At 41.2% G+C, this 19,961-nt stretch overlaps 1 protein-coding gene across 13 annotated transcripts in view; it reads left to right on the top strand.

Moving 5' to 3' along the window:
• Positions 1-19,961, top strand: part of LOC139629195 (partitioning defective 3 homolog) — a 237,741-nt gene that overhangs the window by 130,628 nt on the left and 87,152 nt on the right. For 6 of the 13 annotated variants that reach the window (XR_011692923.1, XM_071491670.1, XM_071491673.1 and 3 more), the window contains 4 exons: positions 481-528; positions 8,790-8,978; positions 9,764-9,934; positions 14,505-14,655. Coding sequence is in view for 12 of the 13 variants with exons in the window: in XM_071491670.1 (XP_071347771.1) it covers positions 481-528; positions 8,790-8,978; positions 9,764-9,934; positions 14,505-14,655 (559 nt within the window). In the remaining variant the exon portion in view is untranslated. The remainder of the gene's footprint in view (positions 1-480; positions 529-8,789; positions 8,979-9,763; positions 9,935-14,504; positions 14,656-19,961) is intronic. The other 7 variants (XM_071491678.1, XM_071491674.1, XM_071491677.1 and 4 more) reach the window with 2 other exon arrangements.

Raw genomic sequence — 19,961 nt, 5'->3', positions numbered from 1 at the left:
TGAGAGAGGGAGAGAGAGAGAGCTGTGTCGAGGGTTACACAGCAGACAAAATGCAACAACTGAAGTGGAAAAAGCACTCACTTCTTGAAATCGCTCCGATGACCCCAAAATCATCCACCTTTTTTTTTCACAGCAGCCCACTAGAGGCTGTCATTAGTCGGGTGACACTCTGGATTGTTGTGCTCAGCTTTCAAGCATGGGGGTGCCTAATACTTTCACTCACTCCGGTACAGCAGAGCTCATTTCTGCTTGATTCATTATGAAAGCAGCTAATGTTTAGGTGCATTTGTGTTTCTATAACCCATCAGCCATGACTTTCACAGCCCTTGACTCTCCATGTTTGAACATTTGGCCACCCCACTCTATTGTTTTTGGCTCAGATGTCCCTCATCACATCCCTGTATTGACTTCTCGTCAGTAGGTGGTCTCTATCTACGGGACTCTTGTGTCTAACTTGTTGACTCTGACTGCTCCCTTCAGCATCCAAGGCAGCCCGTGATAGCCGGGAAACCCCATTGGCTGATTGAGGTAACTGCTGCATGACGTCACCAGCTTGGGTCATTATGCTGTGTAGGGAAAAAGGCATCAGAGGCAAATGAGATACTTTGGGTGGCTGCACAAATAGACTGGGAGTCATTTAAGCAATTCATTGCTTTGCCAATGGTCTGTAAAAACAAAACACTTTGGTGGGTTTTCTGTCTCTTTCTTAACAGCTCTTACCTTCTTGCCTGTTCAATTGTCTTTGTGTGTCTCTTGTTTCTGTCTTTATTACTACTCTATCTCTTTATTTCACTCCATTCTTCCTCTCTTCCCCTCGCTTTCTCTCACACACACACTTAAGACACACTTTAAAACGCAAATCCTCTTTCCTGCACCTGGCTTCGACAATAGAGCGCTGATCAAAGGCATCCGTCTTTACATGCCTGCCCTGATAGTTCTATAATGGACCCATAACGCGAACATTCAGCTCCATTGTTTACGCCATTAGTCACACAGCTCTATGGAAAATTACTGCAATGCTATATTGAAAAGCCATCAGCGGCGGCGGCAGCAGCAATGCTGCAGCAGCACCATGCCAAGATGCGATCTATCACACGTGCATGTTTCCCCTTCTCTCAGCACACGGAGCTGTTATGAAACAGCAATCTGTTAGCACGTCGCCGAGCGCTGACGAGGGTTTTCTTGATGCCATGATATAGCACTCAGTATTGCAGAACATGTGTTGTCTGTGCATGACACAGCATCAACATTATATCAAAACTGACAGTATTTTAAGTTGTATGTGTAAAATAGGTCTTTACTGTAGGTGTGGTGGCATTGTGTGGAAAATATGGTCAGTGCAAAACACGTTTGGACATTATATGACATTATAGCCTCTACATTAAAACAGTACAACTTAATTTGCAGTTCAGCATCATACAATATGGTCAGTGCATGATAACCGCAGGCCTAAATCAGCAGAACACAATGATGTCAGTGCATACACACTGCACATTTTGCCTGGCATAATAATAAATTACTCACTTTTGCATAGTTAGCGCATAGTTAACAAATCTGTTAGCATTGAGTGCTATATTTCATTTAAACATCTGTGCTGAAACCCAGTGCATATGTTATGAATTGACTATATGGGTGCAGTAGTCAAGGTTAAGACAAATATATTCCAACTGTTTTCATCCTGAACATCCATGACTACCCCTGACTGCAGATAATTCTTACTCTACTCCTGTGGTATGAAAATCTTTTGATTCTTTTGCCTCCATGGAAAATGATTTAAAATCTTCCGTTGGATCATACGACCCTTTAAAATATTGTTAATGGTTTGCTGGTTTTTTAATGCAAAAAATACAAAGCTGTAATAATTAATACACATAAGTATATAAATCAAATTCAATAAAAGATCCATAATGATATCCATACTCATGCAGTGTTAAGCACAATTTGCATTAAGTGGCTGGTGATTAATGTTGTCTCTCTGATGGCCCATCAGACACAGCACCAATGACCAGCCTCTTCATCTAAACTGTGAAGGTCTGAGAGTGTGAGCGTGGGTATCTTTTTACATATCCTCCATTGAATTCAGCAGACAGAGGTACTTTTCCAGTCCTCGACTTAAGTGCAGTTTTGAATTACTTGCAATGGAATATTTTGCATTTATGCTCAATATACTTCCACTTCTATACACCACGTGTCAGATAGCAATATTGTACTTTTTACTCCACATAATTTATTTAAAAGCTACTATGACTTGTTACTTCTCAGATGAATGTTGAAACATATTGTAATGCAATAAAGTATGACTGAACAATCAAACACTAAAGTAGTTAAAATTCGCCACCTCGACCGGCTGCATCATTAAAATGCTGCTTAAATATAGCAGAATTACAGTTATATATGCTCTGGGTGCATTAGAGCATAGAGTTTTTAACACAATAGGGAATCATTTTTGAAGTTATATAACTTTGCATCATTATTAGTGCAGAAAGAAAAGCCGCAGTGATTAATAGCTGCAGCTCTGTGCCAGCAGGCTCTTTGCAGTCTGTGTGTTCTGTAGCGACCTGCTGGTGACACATACGAGTCAATCAGAGAGGGCCGCTCCTCCACAGAACAGGCTCTCCGGCTTAATTAAAGTGATGTTTCAAGCTGCCACCTGGCCCATACACGCACACATGCACACATTACAGCCACCCATACAACATACTCCTCACACATACTCATGGTATACGGTTACATAGGCCATACTGAGGCTTTTACCCAGTGCGAACTCAAAAACACACACAGGCCATATGGCGATCTTCACACAAGATGCACATACAACACTGCTACGTTCACACGTAAGTATACCCGCACACACACATACGTGGAGTGACTGGGAGCAGCTGCTGGTGTAATTGCTCGGGGTTGGATGAGGTTAAAAATGGTTTCCAGTGGCTTGTGGAGCTGTAAGGGGCGAGCCACATTGTGTTTGACTGTCCAAGAAGGTGCAGGAGAGAGAGCAAGAAGAGGGCAGCTGATTAGTTTTGGAAGTGCAACTGTATGTATGTGTTTGTGTGTGTGTAGGTCAGTTCTTCCCCTACATGCTATATTCCTGTGTGTGTGTGTGTTGGCAGATGAAGGGGTGTATATACATACCATGTGTATGTATGGATGACATTTGCAGAGAGCACACATGCTGCTTTGTGTGTTTGTACTGACACGTATTCACCTATAGACACACATAGACCTGCTTTCTCTCTGTCACTTGCCTACTCTGTCTCACACACACACACACACACACACACACACACACACACACACACTCACTCATACACACCTGCCGTCCTCTCCTCCTCCATGCTGTGCCAGTCTCAGCTCCGTTGATCGCACAGGTATTTGATATTCATGGTCTATCAGCATGGAGCTACAGCGAGACGCATCAGAAAGATCGAGAGGAGGGGAGGGGAGGACAGGTGAGGGAAGGAGGGGGGGGGGGGTAGACATGAATAGAAGAAAAGAGGTGAAGGAAATAAAGGAGGACAGCAGGAAATATGAAGAAGAGACAGAGAAAGCATCAAGGTTTTCCATCATTTGAACATTTTAGCTTAATTGTCACACAAACTGAGAAATACACAGGTGTGTCCACATACTTTTGGCCATTTAGTGTAAATGGCACAGGTGGATACAGAAGTAGAAGCAAGAATGGGAGCGGTAAATGTAGTGATAGCAAGTAATGGAGGAATAAGGAGAGAGAGAGTGAGAGTATGAATAAGAGGAGATAGACTGTGCTACAGTAGGCGGCCAACAATGCTCTCCACGCCCGACTTCCCTCCACCAATTACACCCTTCACTGCCTCCTTCTCACCTCTCTCTCCCGCCTCCATCTCTTTCTTTGTCATTTTCACCTCCCTCTCTCAACCCCTCCCTCCCCTTTTTAAAAAAAAATCCCCTCCATCAAATCAACTTTCCCATGTGCCATCAAATCAACAGGTTTGTTTGGCCAAACACCGAGCTCGCCTTCGTCCCGCTAATTGTTTTAGCAGTGAAGAGAAGAGCAGGAGAAGAAATCGGAAAAGATGACAAGATGGGCTCACCCTGTGGAAAACAAAGAAGGGTGGAGGCTCAGAGGGTGGAGACGTGCTTTAGGTCTTCAGGGGTGAAAAGCGAATGAGATGAAGGAAGACGAGGCAGAGTCTGTTTAAACATGAGGTCGGCGCTTTGAGATCCAACTCCAGAAAAAGCTCCGTTTTCAGGTGTATTTCAGGTGTAGTTGCATACCCCTGGAAACAAGAAGAGGAAGAAAGGAAGGAGGAGACGGAGAGATAGATAGAAGATGAGGGTTAGTGAGGGGAGGCAGCAAAAAAAAAAAAAAAAAAGGTGAAAGAAAGTGGAGGGCAGTATAAAAAGACAGGTGAATAAAGGTGGGAGAAGAAGATGGAGAGAGGGAGAGAGAGAGACACAGACGTACGGTGAGAGAGGTTGGCAGCGGCTGTCTCTTGTGTTCCACATGGATTCATCCGTGCGCCTGCCTTTCATTCACACTTGCGCGCTCGCTCACTCTGTCATTGTCAAGCTCGCACTCTCTTATTCTCTTTTACCCTTTTCTCTGCGGTTCCTCGCCTTTCCCCCCCCCTCGCTCTGTTTGTCTCCGTCCCTCCTCTCGAGCCCGTCACTCCTCTGCCTCCCCTTACCTTCGGCTTACTTTGTCTCCTCTCTCTTTCTTTACTAACCATTCATGTCCTTGTGAACTTCACAACATTGCTTAAATAAGCAACATGTAAAAGTAGAGAACTGAACAAACTGAGGAAAATATCTCATTTGGATTTTTCGGACCAATAGTGGTGGTGTTTTCATATTTAAACAATGTAATTTTTAATCAAGTGTAACTTAATTTAAACATGAAAAAAGTGGGTTAAAATGATGTAAACCTAATTGTAGACCTAATTTTGATATTTTACCAATGACGCTAATGGCATAGTTGTTAGCGGTGCACTTTAGCTGCCTGAGCTAACGTTAGCTTCACAGACTGGCAGGGAATATAATAAGAATAATAACAGGGATATAAGGTGTATGTCGCCAGCTATCTGTAATGCCTGAGCAAACTACAAACCACTAAATAACACAATAGGGCGAGCTAGACTCGCGCTAGCTAGACTTGAAAGGCAAAAAGACTTAGCTAGCTTTTCAAAGATCAAAATCATAATAATACAATAATAATCGTTGTTATTCCTTGTGGATCTTTAGCTGATATATAATATAGCTTTACGTCCGCTTCACAGACTAGCAAGACAAGCTACTGCGCAGTTGTGAATAACAGTTAGCATAATGGACGTCTCCGTTCAGAGCTTTTGAGCATAAAACAATGATATAATGTGCTTTAAAGTTTAACTTCAAGACTACTTTTCTGCTTGAAAGCTTCTGAGCAAACTACAAACTACTAAATTACACATTGAGGCTAGCTAGACTCGCGCTAGCTAGACTTGAAAGGCAAAAAGACTTAGCTAGCTTTTCAGACATCAAAATAAGTCGTTTTTCTTTCTTGTGGATGTTTAGCTAAGTGTAAATGGTGCCGGCAACTGCAAATCAAACTCGTCATCTTTGACAGAGTATAAACAGCTTTATCGTGTAGTTTGTTCAAGTCACTTTGGGATAGTCGTAATCCCAAAGTAATTATTGTCTATAATTGTTATTGTAGACGGTGAAATTGAACGTTACAAAACGATACTTTACAGTGTTAATGATGCGAGACATTTTGGGACGTACTGTATGGGATTTGGAAATGAAACTCATTCATCATGTCTTGGATGTAATGGGATTAATTTGTCTGCTTTATTAATGGCATTATTCATCACGAAATGTCTTATAGGCCTACCAGTTAATAAATGTCTTATTTTTAAGCTTAGGGTGACATCACATCTGTTTTATTTTTGAGTTGTAACTAGTAATTTCCTGTTTCCTTGTTTTCTTATTCTGACCATAAGAGGATTAAGCCATTTGGTCACTTTTTAATTAGCCTTAAATTTAATTCCAGACAGACTGAATTTGACTTTAGGTCTGAATATAATTAAATTCCTGTCTTATGTGTTATTATTCCTTAGCACTTTCCACAAGTCGAGCCCGATATCTAATTGGCTGCTTTGTTTTTAATTATGTCTCAAATATATTCCAGGTAGTATTTATTTGTCTTTCTGAATCATGCACACACCCTGACAGAGCTTGTTGTTGCCTGTCCTTTATCTTCACCCTTCCTTCCTTCCTTTCTTCCTTCCTTCCTTCCTTCCTTCTCTTCCCTCCCTTTCCTTCTTACCCTGTACATCCTTGTTTTACCCTCCTCCTCCACTTTGCGTCTCCCTCCACTCCTTTTTCTCCCTTCTCCGTCGCACCCAGAGCAATTCCATCTCTCTCCCAGCAAACAAAGGGAGCTAATGACATGCTGACACCGAGCCCGATGATTGAATTCATTAGGCGTGCACAATAATTGCCAGGCGCGAGCGTGCACGCACCCATCTATTCAGAGGACAGCTGTCAAATAACAAGCAAGAGAGAATAGCTTTTTATTGTTGAGCTTGGAAGAGAGAGGGAGAATGAATATAGAGCAAGAGCGAGAGAAGCACCTGTTGTGGAGGGGAGGAGAGAGAGCACACTCAACATGTCAATTAGGTTGCTGTGTTCGTGTAGTGTTGCTGGGAAGTTTATTGCCAGTTTGACGCACTTGGCATCACAAGCCAGGTGCAGGGTGTGTTGAATTCGCTCTTTAGGTGAAGTGCATGACTCTGTCTGAATCATTTTATAAAAAAAAAAAAAAAACAAAACTCCAAATTACAGAATTAGGTTTTACTCTGTTGAAGGGTGAAATAAGTTCATGACTTAACATCATGACTACGACTGTCAGAGCGATTGTCAGGCTTTTAACAATCAGGGACGTTTGTTGTCAGACCAGAGATAAAGTGTGAAAAAAAAGGTTTTTAGGTTAAGGTTTTGCAACTGTAATATTTAGACAAATACATAATCACACAGTATTATGCATTATAAGTCTAAAGCACAATACATAATTTTAGTATTGTATTTTATATGTCATAAGTGATGCTTCTGCTTAATAGCAGTTCAAAGTTTTATTTGTCATATGCTGAGGTACAATGTACAGTAAGCAAATCAGTGGAATGATAGTCGCACTCAGCAGCAGGGCAAACTCTGCAAAACTACCAAAAAATTATAGTAACAATAATGATAGTAAAGGTTTTCAATATTGTGAAAAATATTGCATATAATAGGAAATACTGCAATATTCAATAGTATCGAATATCGACCCAAGCTTAATTTAGACTTTGTTTTATTGAAGGATTACTGTATATACCGCTGTATATATATATAAAATCAGGCAGTAGTCATTAATTCATTGATCTAAATAACAAATTTCTGTTTGTGATTTATTTTTATGGATATTGTTATGGGGATGAATTGCTCCAAATATTTAAATTATGTTTTGGTGGTTGATGCTGTAGTTGTTTCAGATTCATTAATTATAAACACCAGACAAGAACAATATTAACAGCAGAGTATACGCTCATGTTCTGACAGATGTACAAGTACAGATTTAAGCAACAGGTTTTTAATCTAGGGTTGTATGTATTGTTGTTTACCTGCAGCTGCTTCACAGTAAAATCTCTCCAGCTGCATTTGTTCTGCAAACTGCGTTTTCTTCTCTGTGGCTGCTTTTACTGTGAAGCTGCTCCAGGTACGTGACTCACTTGAAAGTGCTTATGTAGCCAGGAATGTGGTCGCTGTGCTCATCAGGTTGTTGTGATTCTCATACAGAGGAGATCTGCATGAACATCCACTATTAATGCATTCATCCTGATTGTTGGACATGAAACGGGCTGGTGTTATATTATTTCTGAACAGTGGGACTGGCTACTGTGCTTGAAATTCATCCCATGTGGGAGACAGGACTTCAGTGTAGCTGCAAGAATTCAGACGTTTCGATAAAAACGAGCTTCAGGCTGTGCATCAGGAGCAAACAACACAGACTGTATCTGTTTCATATGTAAATCAGGAGCTTTACATATTAATGAATCACTTTTGATCTCTATAGTCTCAGTCTTCATCATCCTGCCTCACCGTGACTGTCCGCCTGTGCTGATTCAGCCGTTCTGATTCGTCAGCACAGGAAACCAAAGACAACAACAACACATCACAACCTGGATCTGATAAAATCCCATCCTAACCTGAGGCTGGCACTTTTCCTAAAAGTTTCAAAGACCGACATGCTCTAATGTGAACAAACCTGAGCACTGTGACCTGATTGTACAACATGACTCAACACCTGCTTATACTAAGTACCTGATTTAACACTCAGGAGCCCTGGTCTGTTTAACACTAATATATCTGATGTAGCTAATGAGCTGGTGCTTGTGATTTACCTCCCCACTATCTGCCCTGCTGCAATTTATGTGCAAGCACTTTTCATTAACCTCAAGTGGCCAAATGAATGTCCTTTTAACTTTGGCCCTTCGGCTAACCCGCAGGAACGCAGTGAGAGCTTTGCAAGGCTGAAGGGGCTTTTGTGTTGCTGCTTTAGGGCTGGCAATAAATGCATAAATGTTTTTGCTTTGTATAATTAATTATGCATTATGTTTTATGAGCATTTGACTCTATTTAATATGAAACACGTCCTTGTGGCCTCTAGATTTCAATATATCAAGGTCTTTTGTTGTTGCCGGTTGGGTAAGGGGTCCTTTTTAGGCGGGTATGTTTTGCTGTAAACGTTCAGGAATCTCAGTTTTAAATCTGTCTCCCTTTGTTGTGTCTTAAAGAAGACAGAGGAGGATGAGCTGGTCCTGACTCCAGATGGGACCAGGGAGTTCCTGACCTTCGAGATCCCCCTCAGTGACTCGGGTTCAGCAGGTTTGGGTGTCAGCGTCAAAGGCAACCGCTCCAAGGAGAACCATGCCGACCTGGGCATCTTCGTCAAATCCATCATCAATGGAGGGGCGGCCTGCAAGGTGCGACACTCTCAGCTATAATTAATAAAAAGGGTTTGAAGTATGAAAGAAAGGTTGAAAAATGTGGCATCTGCTCTTCTAAGAGATTTTTTCTGTTAAAATAACAAGATAACGTTCATTTGGATCAACATCTCAGTGAGCTTCTCTATGACATGTCATCATTTGAAGAATCTCTCTCTTCTTCATAAGTGAATAGTTTCTATTTCCAGCTTTCCATTTAGAATTTATTGAATTTATTTCTATGTATTTTGTTTTTTGACAGTTCACTGTCAGATGCTGTGCAGATGCTTGAAGAGTTTTGAATCTTAGAGCTTCAACAAGCAGCTTAACAGCAGCTGAAAGTCATGTTTTTATGGACCTGCAGTGGCTTAATCTTCAAACAGGAAAAGTGACTCAGCAGCTATGAAGAAAAGCTTCATCTGTGATAAAATCCATGAGTCCAAAGTGCCCTGTTTTCTGCTGCTGTCTGTAGTGCTGTAGTCAGTCTCAATAGTCTTTCAATTTGTTTTTCATACAAACAACTTGCGCTGACAGTTCATGATAATGGACTTCAAAGCACACTTCCCTGGTAGAGATTAGATCATGACCACAAACAGGATACACTCTGAGAGTGAGACTATTAGACCAATAGATTAGATCAAGCTTATTGTTAAATTGGATAAGATGACTACTCTTTTTTTTATATTAGTATGTACATAATATAATAGAGTATCAATTTTTTCTGTGCTGTTAGTTTAAATACCAACAGATGCACTTTTTAAGTGTCATTTCTTATCCCCCAACAGGACGGGCGGCTTCGAGTGAACGACCAGTTGATCGCTGTCAATGGGGAGTCGCTATTGGGCAAAACCAACCAGGACGCCATGGAAACGCTCCGCAAGTCCATGTCCACGGAAGGCAACAAACGTGGGATGATCCAACTCATTGTGGCCAGACGAGTGGCCAAAAGAAATGAGGTGAGGAACAAGGGGAAGAAGGATTTGTTAACACAGGGGTGTTTAGCTGTGCAGTATATGCCATTTTTACAGATTTTTTTTTTCTAACCTAAGCTGAGTAATGTCATAGTGAGAGTCTGTATCAGTACTGTCATGTCACTGTCCTTGGAAACGTGGACAGAAACTGGGCTGTTAATTTGAAAGTTACAGGGGGTGTTGAGGTTGTATTAACAGCATCATGTAGTAACTTTAACAGGGCAAATGGCAGCGAATCAAAAGGAGGCTTCTTACCAAAATATGATTAATTATACTTATCAAACAAGGAATTAGAAAGAAAGGCCCGTCACCTTCTGCTGTTGAGATAAATAAAATCTGGAAAACGGTCTCAGACATTTTGACCCCCCTGTACATAACCTATGAAATGATGGTGGTTTTTATTATGATAACATTTTACTCAAAGCATTCACTGCTGACATCGCATTTGACAAAGAAGTCCAGTAGAGCAGGCAACACGTGACTTTCACACATCCACACCTCAGACTTACACATCGCAGCTGCTGTACTGTAGCGTTAACTGTTGACTCCTGAGCAATCGCACAAGGACATGTCATCATTAGTTATTGAGCAAAGAGAAACTTCCCTGTGTGGTTAATGTTTCGATTTTTTCCTGGATAATCTGGGATTTGAAGCAGGACACCACCTTCCTTTGACTCATTAGATTTTTTTTTTTTTTTTTAAATAAACTAAATGAGAGCCAGATTGCAGTTTGATCAAGAACTGTATTTCACTCTGTAAGGATTGAAGTTTGACATTAATGATGTCAAATCCAGTCTATTTTAGTGTTGAAATCACAGATAATTTAATAGATTTGATCAAAATCTTTCTGTCTTGATTATAATCAAAGTGGCTTTATTTTAAAGTTTCCTTGTGTTTCCCTGCAAATAAATTGAACTCATCTGACACTGCTGTCCTAGATGAAGACACTTGTGTGGACATGGAGTCGTTACACAACTTTGATAAGGCTCTTTCTCTGATAAATATACAACACAATCAGCAGCAAATCACTGGGAAATACCCTCATGAGCAGCAATGACTCGTTTCATGAAATAAAAAGTAAGTAGTCAGGTCATTGTAGTTCACCAACCCCTCCCACACACACTCCCCTCCCTTGAGGCAGTTGGAAAAAAAAAAAAAAAACATGGCTGCGAACTGAGCTGCAGAACTTTTTTTTTCCTCTCCTCAATGTCATGTTTTTACATTCTCTGTACACCTTGGCCTGTCGCCTGCTTGAAAGCTGAGGCTGAGTCTGTGTGCACTGCTGCTTTGTGTGTGTAGGTGTGTGCGTGCAGGCGTGCACGTCTGCGTGCACGTGTACGCCTCTGGCATTGCCTGGCTTCCCCTGCTCTCCTTTTCCAACCTGGTGTGTCAAAGTTTTGATTTCCCCTCGGCCCGTCTGGTAATTGAAAGCAGAGGCTAAGCCTGGAGCTGTGTTTTGTGTTTGTGTGTCTCTGTGTGTGCTTATGCACGTGTCTTTGTGTCGGTCCCTGCGCGCATATGTGTGTGTATAAACGTGTAGTTTGTGCTTTTGTACATCCGGCTTATGCATGTATGCATTTATTTTGAAGGATCCTGCAGTGTGTTGCTTTGCAAACAGATACCCTGCTTGTGTGTTGTGGATGTGTCAAGGCAGCGAGACTTCACAGAGAGCATGGTGGATGAATAAAATTCAGCACTGGGAGTCTCGTCAATCTCTGCTTCACATGCAGAGCTGGAGGCATGGCCTGAGGCTGTCCAAGTGTCTGGCTATTTATAAGAAATAGTGTCCAAGGCACTCAGAGAGGAGGAAAACAACAATTTAATGCACTCAAACTCAAAGAGATGTCCCACAGCTGATTCAGAAGGTCCCTATAGAGGCATTATAGATTGTTAATACCTCATAACCAGCTGTCCATCAAATATTAGTTAAAATCAAATTAATACAGGCTGAAAGCTGTGACTCATTTTGACATTTACCGACATATGGGATCAAATAATCCTGTATTTACTTTCCTCCCCATGTCTCCATCCCTTGACAACCAATCTCAAATCAATCTCAAATGTTTGCCTTTGCATAAATCACAAGCCCAAGTGCTCCCGTTCTTTCCTCCATCCCCATAGAAACACAGTGAACCCAGAGCAGCTGACTTCCTCATCACCATCGGCTCCTGATGGGATCGAGACCTTCCCAGAGCTAGATTATCAGCCTGAATATGCAATGAGCTGCAGTGTGATTTGTAGATGCTCCCGCACTATGGCGAATCCCCACGACTATTACCGAGGCGTTTCACCCCCGGCCCCTCAGCCGGCCAATTTATTAACTGTCTCATTTAAAGTCAAGAGGAGCCGCATGCTGACAGTCACAGCGCCATATGGTGACCTTAGGAATGAATTTGTAGTTTGCAGTAAATATGTTGCATCCATGTGTCGTGTCTATTTGTTTAGTTCACTTTGAGTCAAGTCATTTCATTTGTCCAGGAAATGGCCTGATTTCTTTTTCACCTGTAGTCACGATGGAGCAACATTTTGTTTTGCACAGCACTAGTTTCTGAGATAAGATGTATTAATCTGATGCGTTCGATTCCCGCGTCAGTCCCGTTTCTGTTGTTTGATGAGCCAGGGGTTACGCTACTGGAGCAGTTATAATGCCTTGCTCAAAGGCACCACCGATGCAAAGTAAATAATTCTTTAATATAATGCTCTACATTTACATTTAAATTTAGTTTTAAACTTCTACCATAATTATTTTTTCTCTGTAATTGTAAACTATTATCATGTCCAAACAATAACCCAATTCCTCGAAATAATACTGAGCATATGACTTTAATGGTGGCTGTGGCAGGTCATCTTATGAGTTATACTTTGTTTTAGAATAATAATACTAATAATAATTATAACAAACTTTATTGTATAGCACTTTTCTTAAGTGCTTAACAGAAAGAAAAAAAGGGAATTAAAAAACAACAATTAAAAACAAAAGAAATAAACAAACACGTCATAAAACAGAGGTAAATTACACAAAAATATAGATAATCCAAACATTCATAAAAGCTCTCTGATAAAATACTGTTTAAGAAGAGTTTTAAAAGACACAAATGATGCTGCCTCTCTGATCTCAATAGGGTCACCCTTAGTCACGAGCCGAGACCATCCACTGATCTGAACATGCAGGCACATATTAGATTTATAAGTCCTTGGTATAATTTGGAGCAAGGCCAATTAATACACCAAACAGTATCTAAAGTTAAAATGGGCTCCATGGCAGCCGACTACAACATTTAAATGCTGCTCATGTGTAAATGCACCTCCATCCCCGTTTTGATAAAGTACATTTTACCAAGGTACTTACCTAAAATAAGGTCTGGATCTTCTACCACAGAGAAAAGCTCATTTGTGGTCGTTGAGCAAGTGAAAATATTTTGACTCTGTACATTTAAACAAGAAGCGTTCTTATCTGAAATCCACTTCATTGCACTTCACACTTTTGCCAACATCCTAATGTGCACACGTGCATTCTCCCCTGAACTGAACTTGTTTGTTTACATCAGGATCCATTCTGCAGTGGTTAATACCGCACCTCAAGCATTTAGTCAGCTGAAGGGATCATTGGGCAAAGACCTTCTGCCAAAATCGAATCCCAGCCTGGCTAGTTATAGTCATTGATTGGGATCATTTGGCTCCAGCATTGACCCGAGTGTGATAGTGTTATCGCTCGTTATGCGATGCCGGCGATGATGGTTATCTTTATGGCACGAGCTGTCACCACCTTCAGCAATGAATGCAGAAACCGTAGCGAATCAATACAGTCAACGATCCAATGGACAAGCAATGAGGGCCAAGACACACGCACACACACATACACACACATACACACACACGTACACTCTCTCAGGCTGCAGATGTGTGTTTAGGGGTGACACAGCCAGCAAATAGTCTATTTGTCCAGCAAACAAGAGAGTGTCATCACTGGTCCTCAGGGAAATGTCAAGATGCTAGCAAGCTAACGTCCCCCTGCAGGGCAGCGCTAGCCCACTAACAGCTTGTGGCTAAACAGCCTATTGGAAATCGATCCTCATTTATCACACTGCTAGCATTAGCATGGATAGCTGCCCTCACGTCCATCCATTACTGTTGAGCAAATGTTAGCGTGGCTACTTCCCTTCTGCCTCATTTTCTGCCTTTTATTCGGTGTTAGCTGAACTCTTTTTTTCCCCCTCGTCTTTGTTTACAGATCTTGAATCTTTTTTATTTTAGTCTGTGCTGTAACTGTGAGAAGATGTTTAGCTCATTGATTCATGGCTTCCTACTCAAAGACAAGGGATTATTTGTTCCTCATGAACATGTGTTCCTTTGCCTTCTGGAAGCACTTCCCAGATACACTCCCAGATAAACGTTAGCTGTGGCTAACGGCTGCTGCATCCACAAGCCTCCACACAGAGCCCAGAAGGTTTATGAGCCAAAGAAGAATTTTATTTTATTTTATTTTTTGACTTTAGTGGAACAAAGATTGAGTGAATATGATAAATGTCCTAATTCCTCCTCCCTCTTTGATCAGGAGACACCAGGGAGTCCACTGGGACCCCAGCAGACCATGAACACCTCTCTGGACGACCATGAGCGCCGGATCTCCCACTCCTTGTATGGTGGCCTGGAGGGTCTTGATGACAACTTGATGCCACGGCAAGGCATGATGCCACGAACAATAGGTAAGACTGACATATCTTTTGTTGTAAATTATTGCGTCTTGGCCCGTTGTGCTCCTGCACTTACTGTTTCCTCCCTGGTTCCGGTAGATGTGTATTTTTAGGTCTATCTCTGTTTGATGCCACGCTGTGTTTCTATACTAAGTCTGGTATTGGTGCTGAGTATTAGATGGTGGATATCAGTAAAGATTTAAATCAGTTATACAAACACTATAAGAATATGACTGTGTTGCCGAAGACAGAATATAAAATGCAGCATTTCCCTCCTGCTCATCTGTGTTTTCCTGGTAGACTCTGTTCTCTACTCTGTCAGGGTTTGTCAACACAGAATATAGGCTAACTGTGTCATCTGGTCTCAGTTCCTGTCAAGACTCAGTGGCTTTTAATGTCTCGGAAAATGTCAGGGAGAGAGGGATGGAAAAACGTCCCCTCGACAGTTTGTTGCTGCAGATCCCCTGCGAGTGATTGATTCTTTTTCTGCGTGTGTTTGTTGTGTGTGTGCTCTGAAAGTGTAGCTGTGTGTGTGTGTGTTTGCATGCTTAGGAAGTCTCTGTTTCTAGATGACCTATCTGTCATTGCTCAAACCAACTCTCTAAGGCTGTTTGGAAGTGAGTGCGTGTTGGACAAAGTGCAAGAGATTAGCAAGCATATTTGTATGTGTGTGTGGGAGCTTTGCACGCATCTGTGCAGGATTGCATGTGTGTATAGCGCTTGAATGATTGATGGACGGGTGGTGAAGTTACCTAATGTCACAGAAAGGCTTCTGTATACCAGATGGTGTGACTGCTCAGTTTGCCTGTGTTAAATTAAGAGTTAGGGTACATTGTGTCCTCTGCAGTTGTTGCATTTCTTAAAATACCAACATAATCCACGTGATTCAAGGTGCTCGTAAATACTATGACCTCTTCTTCTGCTGAATTATTGGAAGTTATTCCACAAAATACATTAAATGTAAATTAATTAAGCAGAGGAATAGTTGGAAGAGTTGCATCTCCAACTTTTAATCTGTTTTTTAAATGAGCTGCTACCAACTCCACCTCATTAATCAATGCAACATAATGTGAGAGTGTGAACTCTGTTTTTCTTTCATGCAAATTGGTTGACGTTGACACTGTTGTTAGTGTTAACAGAAAAAAAAAAGTCAGAGTTATGAGTGACAGAGGAAGTGTTAATAGGTGAAGTTCCAGCACGCTGCCACAGTGGCTGCGCTCATCCGTGCTTAACAAACAACGGCTGATAATGAGCGTTCAGGGTCGTGGTGAAAGCACCAGGCAGATTTACAGGAGATAGTTACCAGCACAAATTCCTTGTATGTGGAAACATACTTGGCAATAAAACTGATTCTGATTCTGATTCTGATACAGTGGTTATCTGCTCAACAGTGACAGTGAAGATCGTTGTCACATGGCATGACCAGAAAAGCTGAAGTCTGTATCTCTACAGGTCCAGTGTTTTTACAGCTTTATCAAAGTGCTGTATAGAGCCAATAAACACATGAGGTCATCCTGAAAATCAACATGGTGCTACCATCATACACACTGAACAAAAATATGAACGCAAAAGATGAAGTAAAAGATCTAAGACTTGTTCTAAGTACACAAAAGATACACACACACACACACACACACACACACACACATATACCATGACGAGATCCTGAGGCTCATTGTGGTGTCATCTATCTGCTGCCATCGCCTCATGTTGCAGCGTGATGTGCACAGTTCCTGGAAGCTTGAAACATCTCAGTTCTTGCATGACTTGTGTGGTCACCAGACATGTGACCCACTGAGCTTGTTTAAGATGCTCTGGATCTGCATGTACATCAGCACGTTCCACTTCCTGCCAATATCCAGCAACTTCACACAGCCACCGAGGAGGAGCAGTCCACCAATCAACAGCCTGATCTGTACACAGGAGATACCGACTCGTTTTCTGATCCGTGACCTGCACATCTGTAGCCCCAGTCAGTTCAGTGCATTTTTTCAAAGTAAGACTGCACATTTTAAAGTGGCCTTTTATTGGGACCAGCTTGAAGCACATCTGTGATGTAATCATGCTGCATAAGATAAGCCACATCTTTCAGGTGGATGAAGTGCTCACTAACATGGATTTATACACAGTTATGCACACATATACACATTTGTATTTTTGTTCAGCATATAAACATATCCAAACATATAGTGCCTGAAAGCTGGAGAATAAAACTGAAGTCACAATCTGATGGAAAGAAGAGTGTGAAGTTTCAAAGCAGCACACACACACTTTTATTCAAGAAACAGCCAAAACACATGAAAGGCCTTGAGGTTAGAAAAGGGCACATAAGAGCTTAAGGGGTCTAAAATATATACTGCAACTGAGGGACAGCGCCATAATTCAAGACTGTATTAGTAAATAACACCTTAAAGTCAGTGCAAACACAGTTGCCAGTTATTTTTTGATCCTTCAAGCCAGTGGAGAGGACAGAAGAATCTGATGTATTTGCAGGCGTCACAGCTAGAAGTAGAATATTTCACTACTTCTGTTCTCTGTGCAGTTATTCTACTGTTGTTTCAGACAAGTGCAATTTGAAACTGTGCAGTTACACAATATATGGTTGCATTTATATTTATATTGTATATCATTGTATATTTTTTGTTTTATGTTTATATTTTATCTTCATCTCTATAATCTTATTCTCTATTCTTTGTTGTTACATTTTCATTCTTGAGCAAGTACTTAGATTCTGATTCAGTATTACCTACTGATCATTTTTACACAAGAAGATAGGCGAGTAGAAAAAGGTCAAAATCAGCCTGAGGTTATAAGAAATCTGAAAAGAAGGAAGGTAGGGAAGGAGAAAAGGAAAGGAGAAAAGGAAGAAAGTAAAGGTAGGATATAAATGTAAATAGATAAAATACAAAGTTGTTATTGGAATGTGTTCCTCTTCCCTGAGTCTTCTCTTGAATAAGATTAAATATTGTTCAAACCGCGGAGCAGTACATCGTCATCGGTCATATTAAGACCAGGGAGGATTATACTGAAGATGTGACTCCACCTCAGTGCTGATGTCATGTTCAGTGACATCCATCCCTCTTCCTCTGAGGATTATATAAAAAAACACAGTGTGCATCTCCTGACTCATCAAAGACCAACGCCTGCTGCTTTTTCTCATCCTGCTGCACGTGTGTTTTTGTGTTTTCACTTCAAACTGTCAGGACTAAGCAGAGAAATGAAGACATCAGAGAGGCCAGACTGAGCAATGTCTCCTAATATCTCACCCAGTCTCAACAGGATTGGACACCAGAGCCTGTGGCGTGACGAGGCACTATATAATTACTAACTGTCACAGACACAGGAGACATTCCCCTGCTTATTAAACACTTAATCAGCCCAGTGGAATATTTCTTTTTCCTGACCACCAAAGGCAGAATTTCAGCCCCGGTTTGTCATGTAAAATATTTTGGACCTCACTCCTCCATGCGGTCTCTGACTCAGTGAGAATCAAGCTGGTAATAAAACTTGGTCTATTTTTCCATGTTGACCTAGAGATATCAAAGCAGTATGTTTAATTTTATTTTATTTTTTTCAGAACATCACTCAGCGGTTTTGTGTCAAAGTGAGACTGGAGAGGTAGGCAGAGGATTAAGGCTTTATTTAAACTGTCGTTTCATTTGTCAGTGTGGGCTCAGCGCAGAGGATAAAGGCCGGCAGGCCGGGTCGACTCTGCCTGAAGCTGTCCTCAGCCTGCAGCCTCAGCTTCACTTTTTAAAGGTGTTTTTACATGAGTTCCCCAGCTGAAAAATGAGACACATACCTACACACTACAAGTTGTTCATATGGAGGAAAAACTGAAAGGGAATTATTATTTGCCAGATTTTCATATCAAGCAATTAAATATCATTTTGAGAGTATAAAAAAGTTAACTACTCGATCCTGAAAGTGTTGTTTCTGTTCATTTATTGTCTACACAACTTTTCCAAACATAAGTTTCATATCTGCTTGTTCCTGTAATTACAATTTATCATCTTATAGCGTATTTAATGGAAATTTACAGTCTAAAATTGCCTTTTTTGTTAGTGCCAAACTATTACATTACAGTTTTATAAATGTTTAGAGATGTTTGCATAATTTTCAGGAGGTAGAGCGGATCGTCTAGTAATCGGAAAGTCGGTGGTTCGGCTCCTGGCTCCTGCAGTTGGCATTTCAAAGTGTCCTTGGACAAGAGACTAAACCCCGAACTGCCTTAAATGTGGCATCGGTGTGTGAATCTGTGTGTATGGTGGAAAAATGCTAAATAAGGAAAAAAGCGCTGTAAGTGCATCCATTTACATTGTCACAACCTTTGATCTTGGCTTGAATTTATGTTCACACAAATCCCAAAAGCAATATAAAACGAAATGTAACAGATTATTCTAAGATTCTAAGTTTTTAAAATGTTATTTTAAAAAACCAAAACTGTCTCCATGGCTGGATACCACAAAACGAATTAAGATTAAAACAAATATGAAAATAAATAAAACTGTGGATTTTCTATCTGTAATGCGGCAGAATCAACACGTTGGAGAGTGAGATCAAAGCTCGGGGCAGTGTTTGTGTTGATAATGAGACACCAGCTGAACGGTTTGTACCTTTAAACTGCTGTGGTCTCACGCTGAAGTTACTGTTCCCAGATACAGTTCCTCCCTGTGCGTTGTCATACATGTAGTGATTCACAAGCAGCAGCTGTGTCAGGACCGGTTTGAGGGTCTGGAAGCAGCAGGCACCGACTCTCAGCTGCTGCTCAGGAGCCAACTGTAGAAGACTGAAGGTGCACTCGTAAGCACCCAGATGTGAACGTGTGTGAATAAGAAGCAGAGCTTTGCGTGCTCAGCAAACCTCCTTTGAATAAATAAAATTGTGTGTGTGTGTGTGTGTGTGTGTGTGTGTGTGTGTGTGTGTGTGTGTGTGTGTGTGCGCGCACACACTGGTGGGGTCTCAAACACTTGCTTGGAATAAGTCTGCTCTGTGTTGTTGTGAAGGGAAGGGTGCCACAAAACATAAATCATGCATTAGGCTTTCTTAGAAAACAACATCATTCCCATTCAGAACATATCAGCTTGCATTTTGGCCCGTGCACGCTCTTAGATCACTCGCTGGCGCTGTGCACTCTGAAGATGCCAGGGATAAGAAAGCGACTTAATTATTCCTTCAGGCCAATAGCTTTCAAGGCCCAGCACCCCTGGCAATAACCTCCTTACTAATTATGCAAATAGACCGAGACAAGACAAAATGAAAAGAGGAAGGAGAAAAAAAAAACCCTGCGCGTCTTTCGCCCTGTGTTATTCTCACCT

Source organism: Trachinotus anak, unplaced genomic scaffold (genome assembly GCF_046630095.1).
Source record: "Trachinotus anak isolate AG129_WGS33_773 ecotype Australia unplaced genomic scaffold, CSIRO_AGI_Tana_v1 ptg000012l, whole genome shotgun sequence".
Classification (NCBI taxonomy): domain Eukaryota; kingdom Metazoa; phylum Chordata; class Actinopteri; order Carangiformes; family Carangidae; genus Trachinotus; species Trachinotus anak.
Note: the sequence above shows the minus strand (reverse complement) of the source record. Positions and strands in the feature narration are given on the sequence as shown.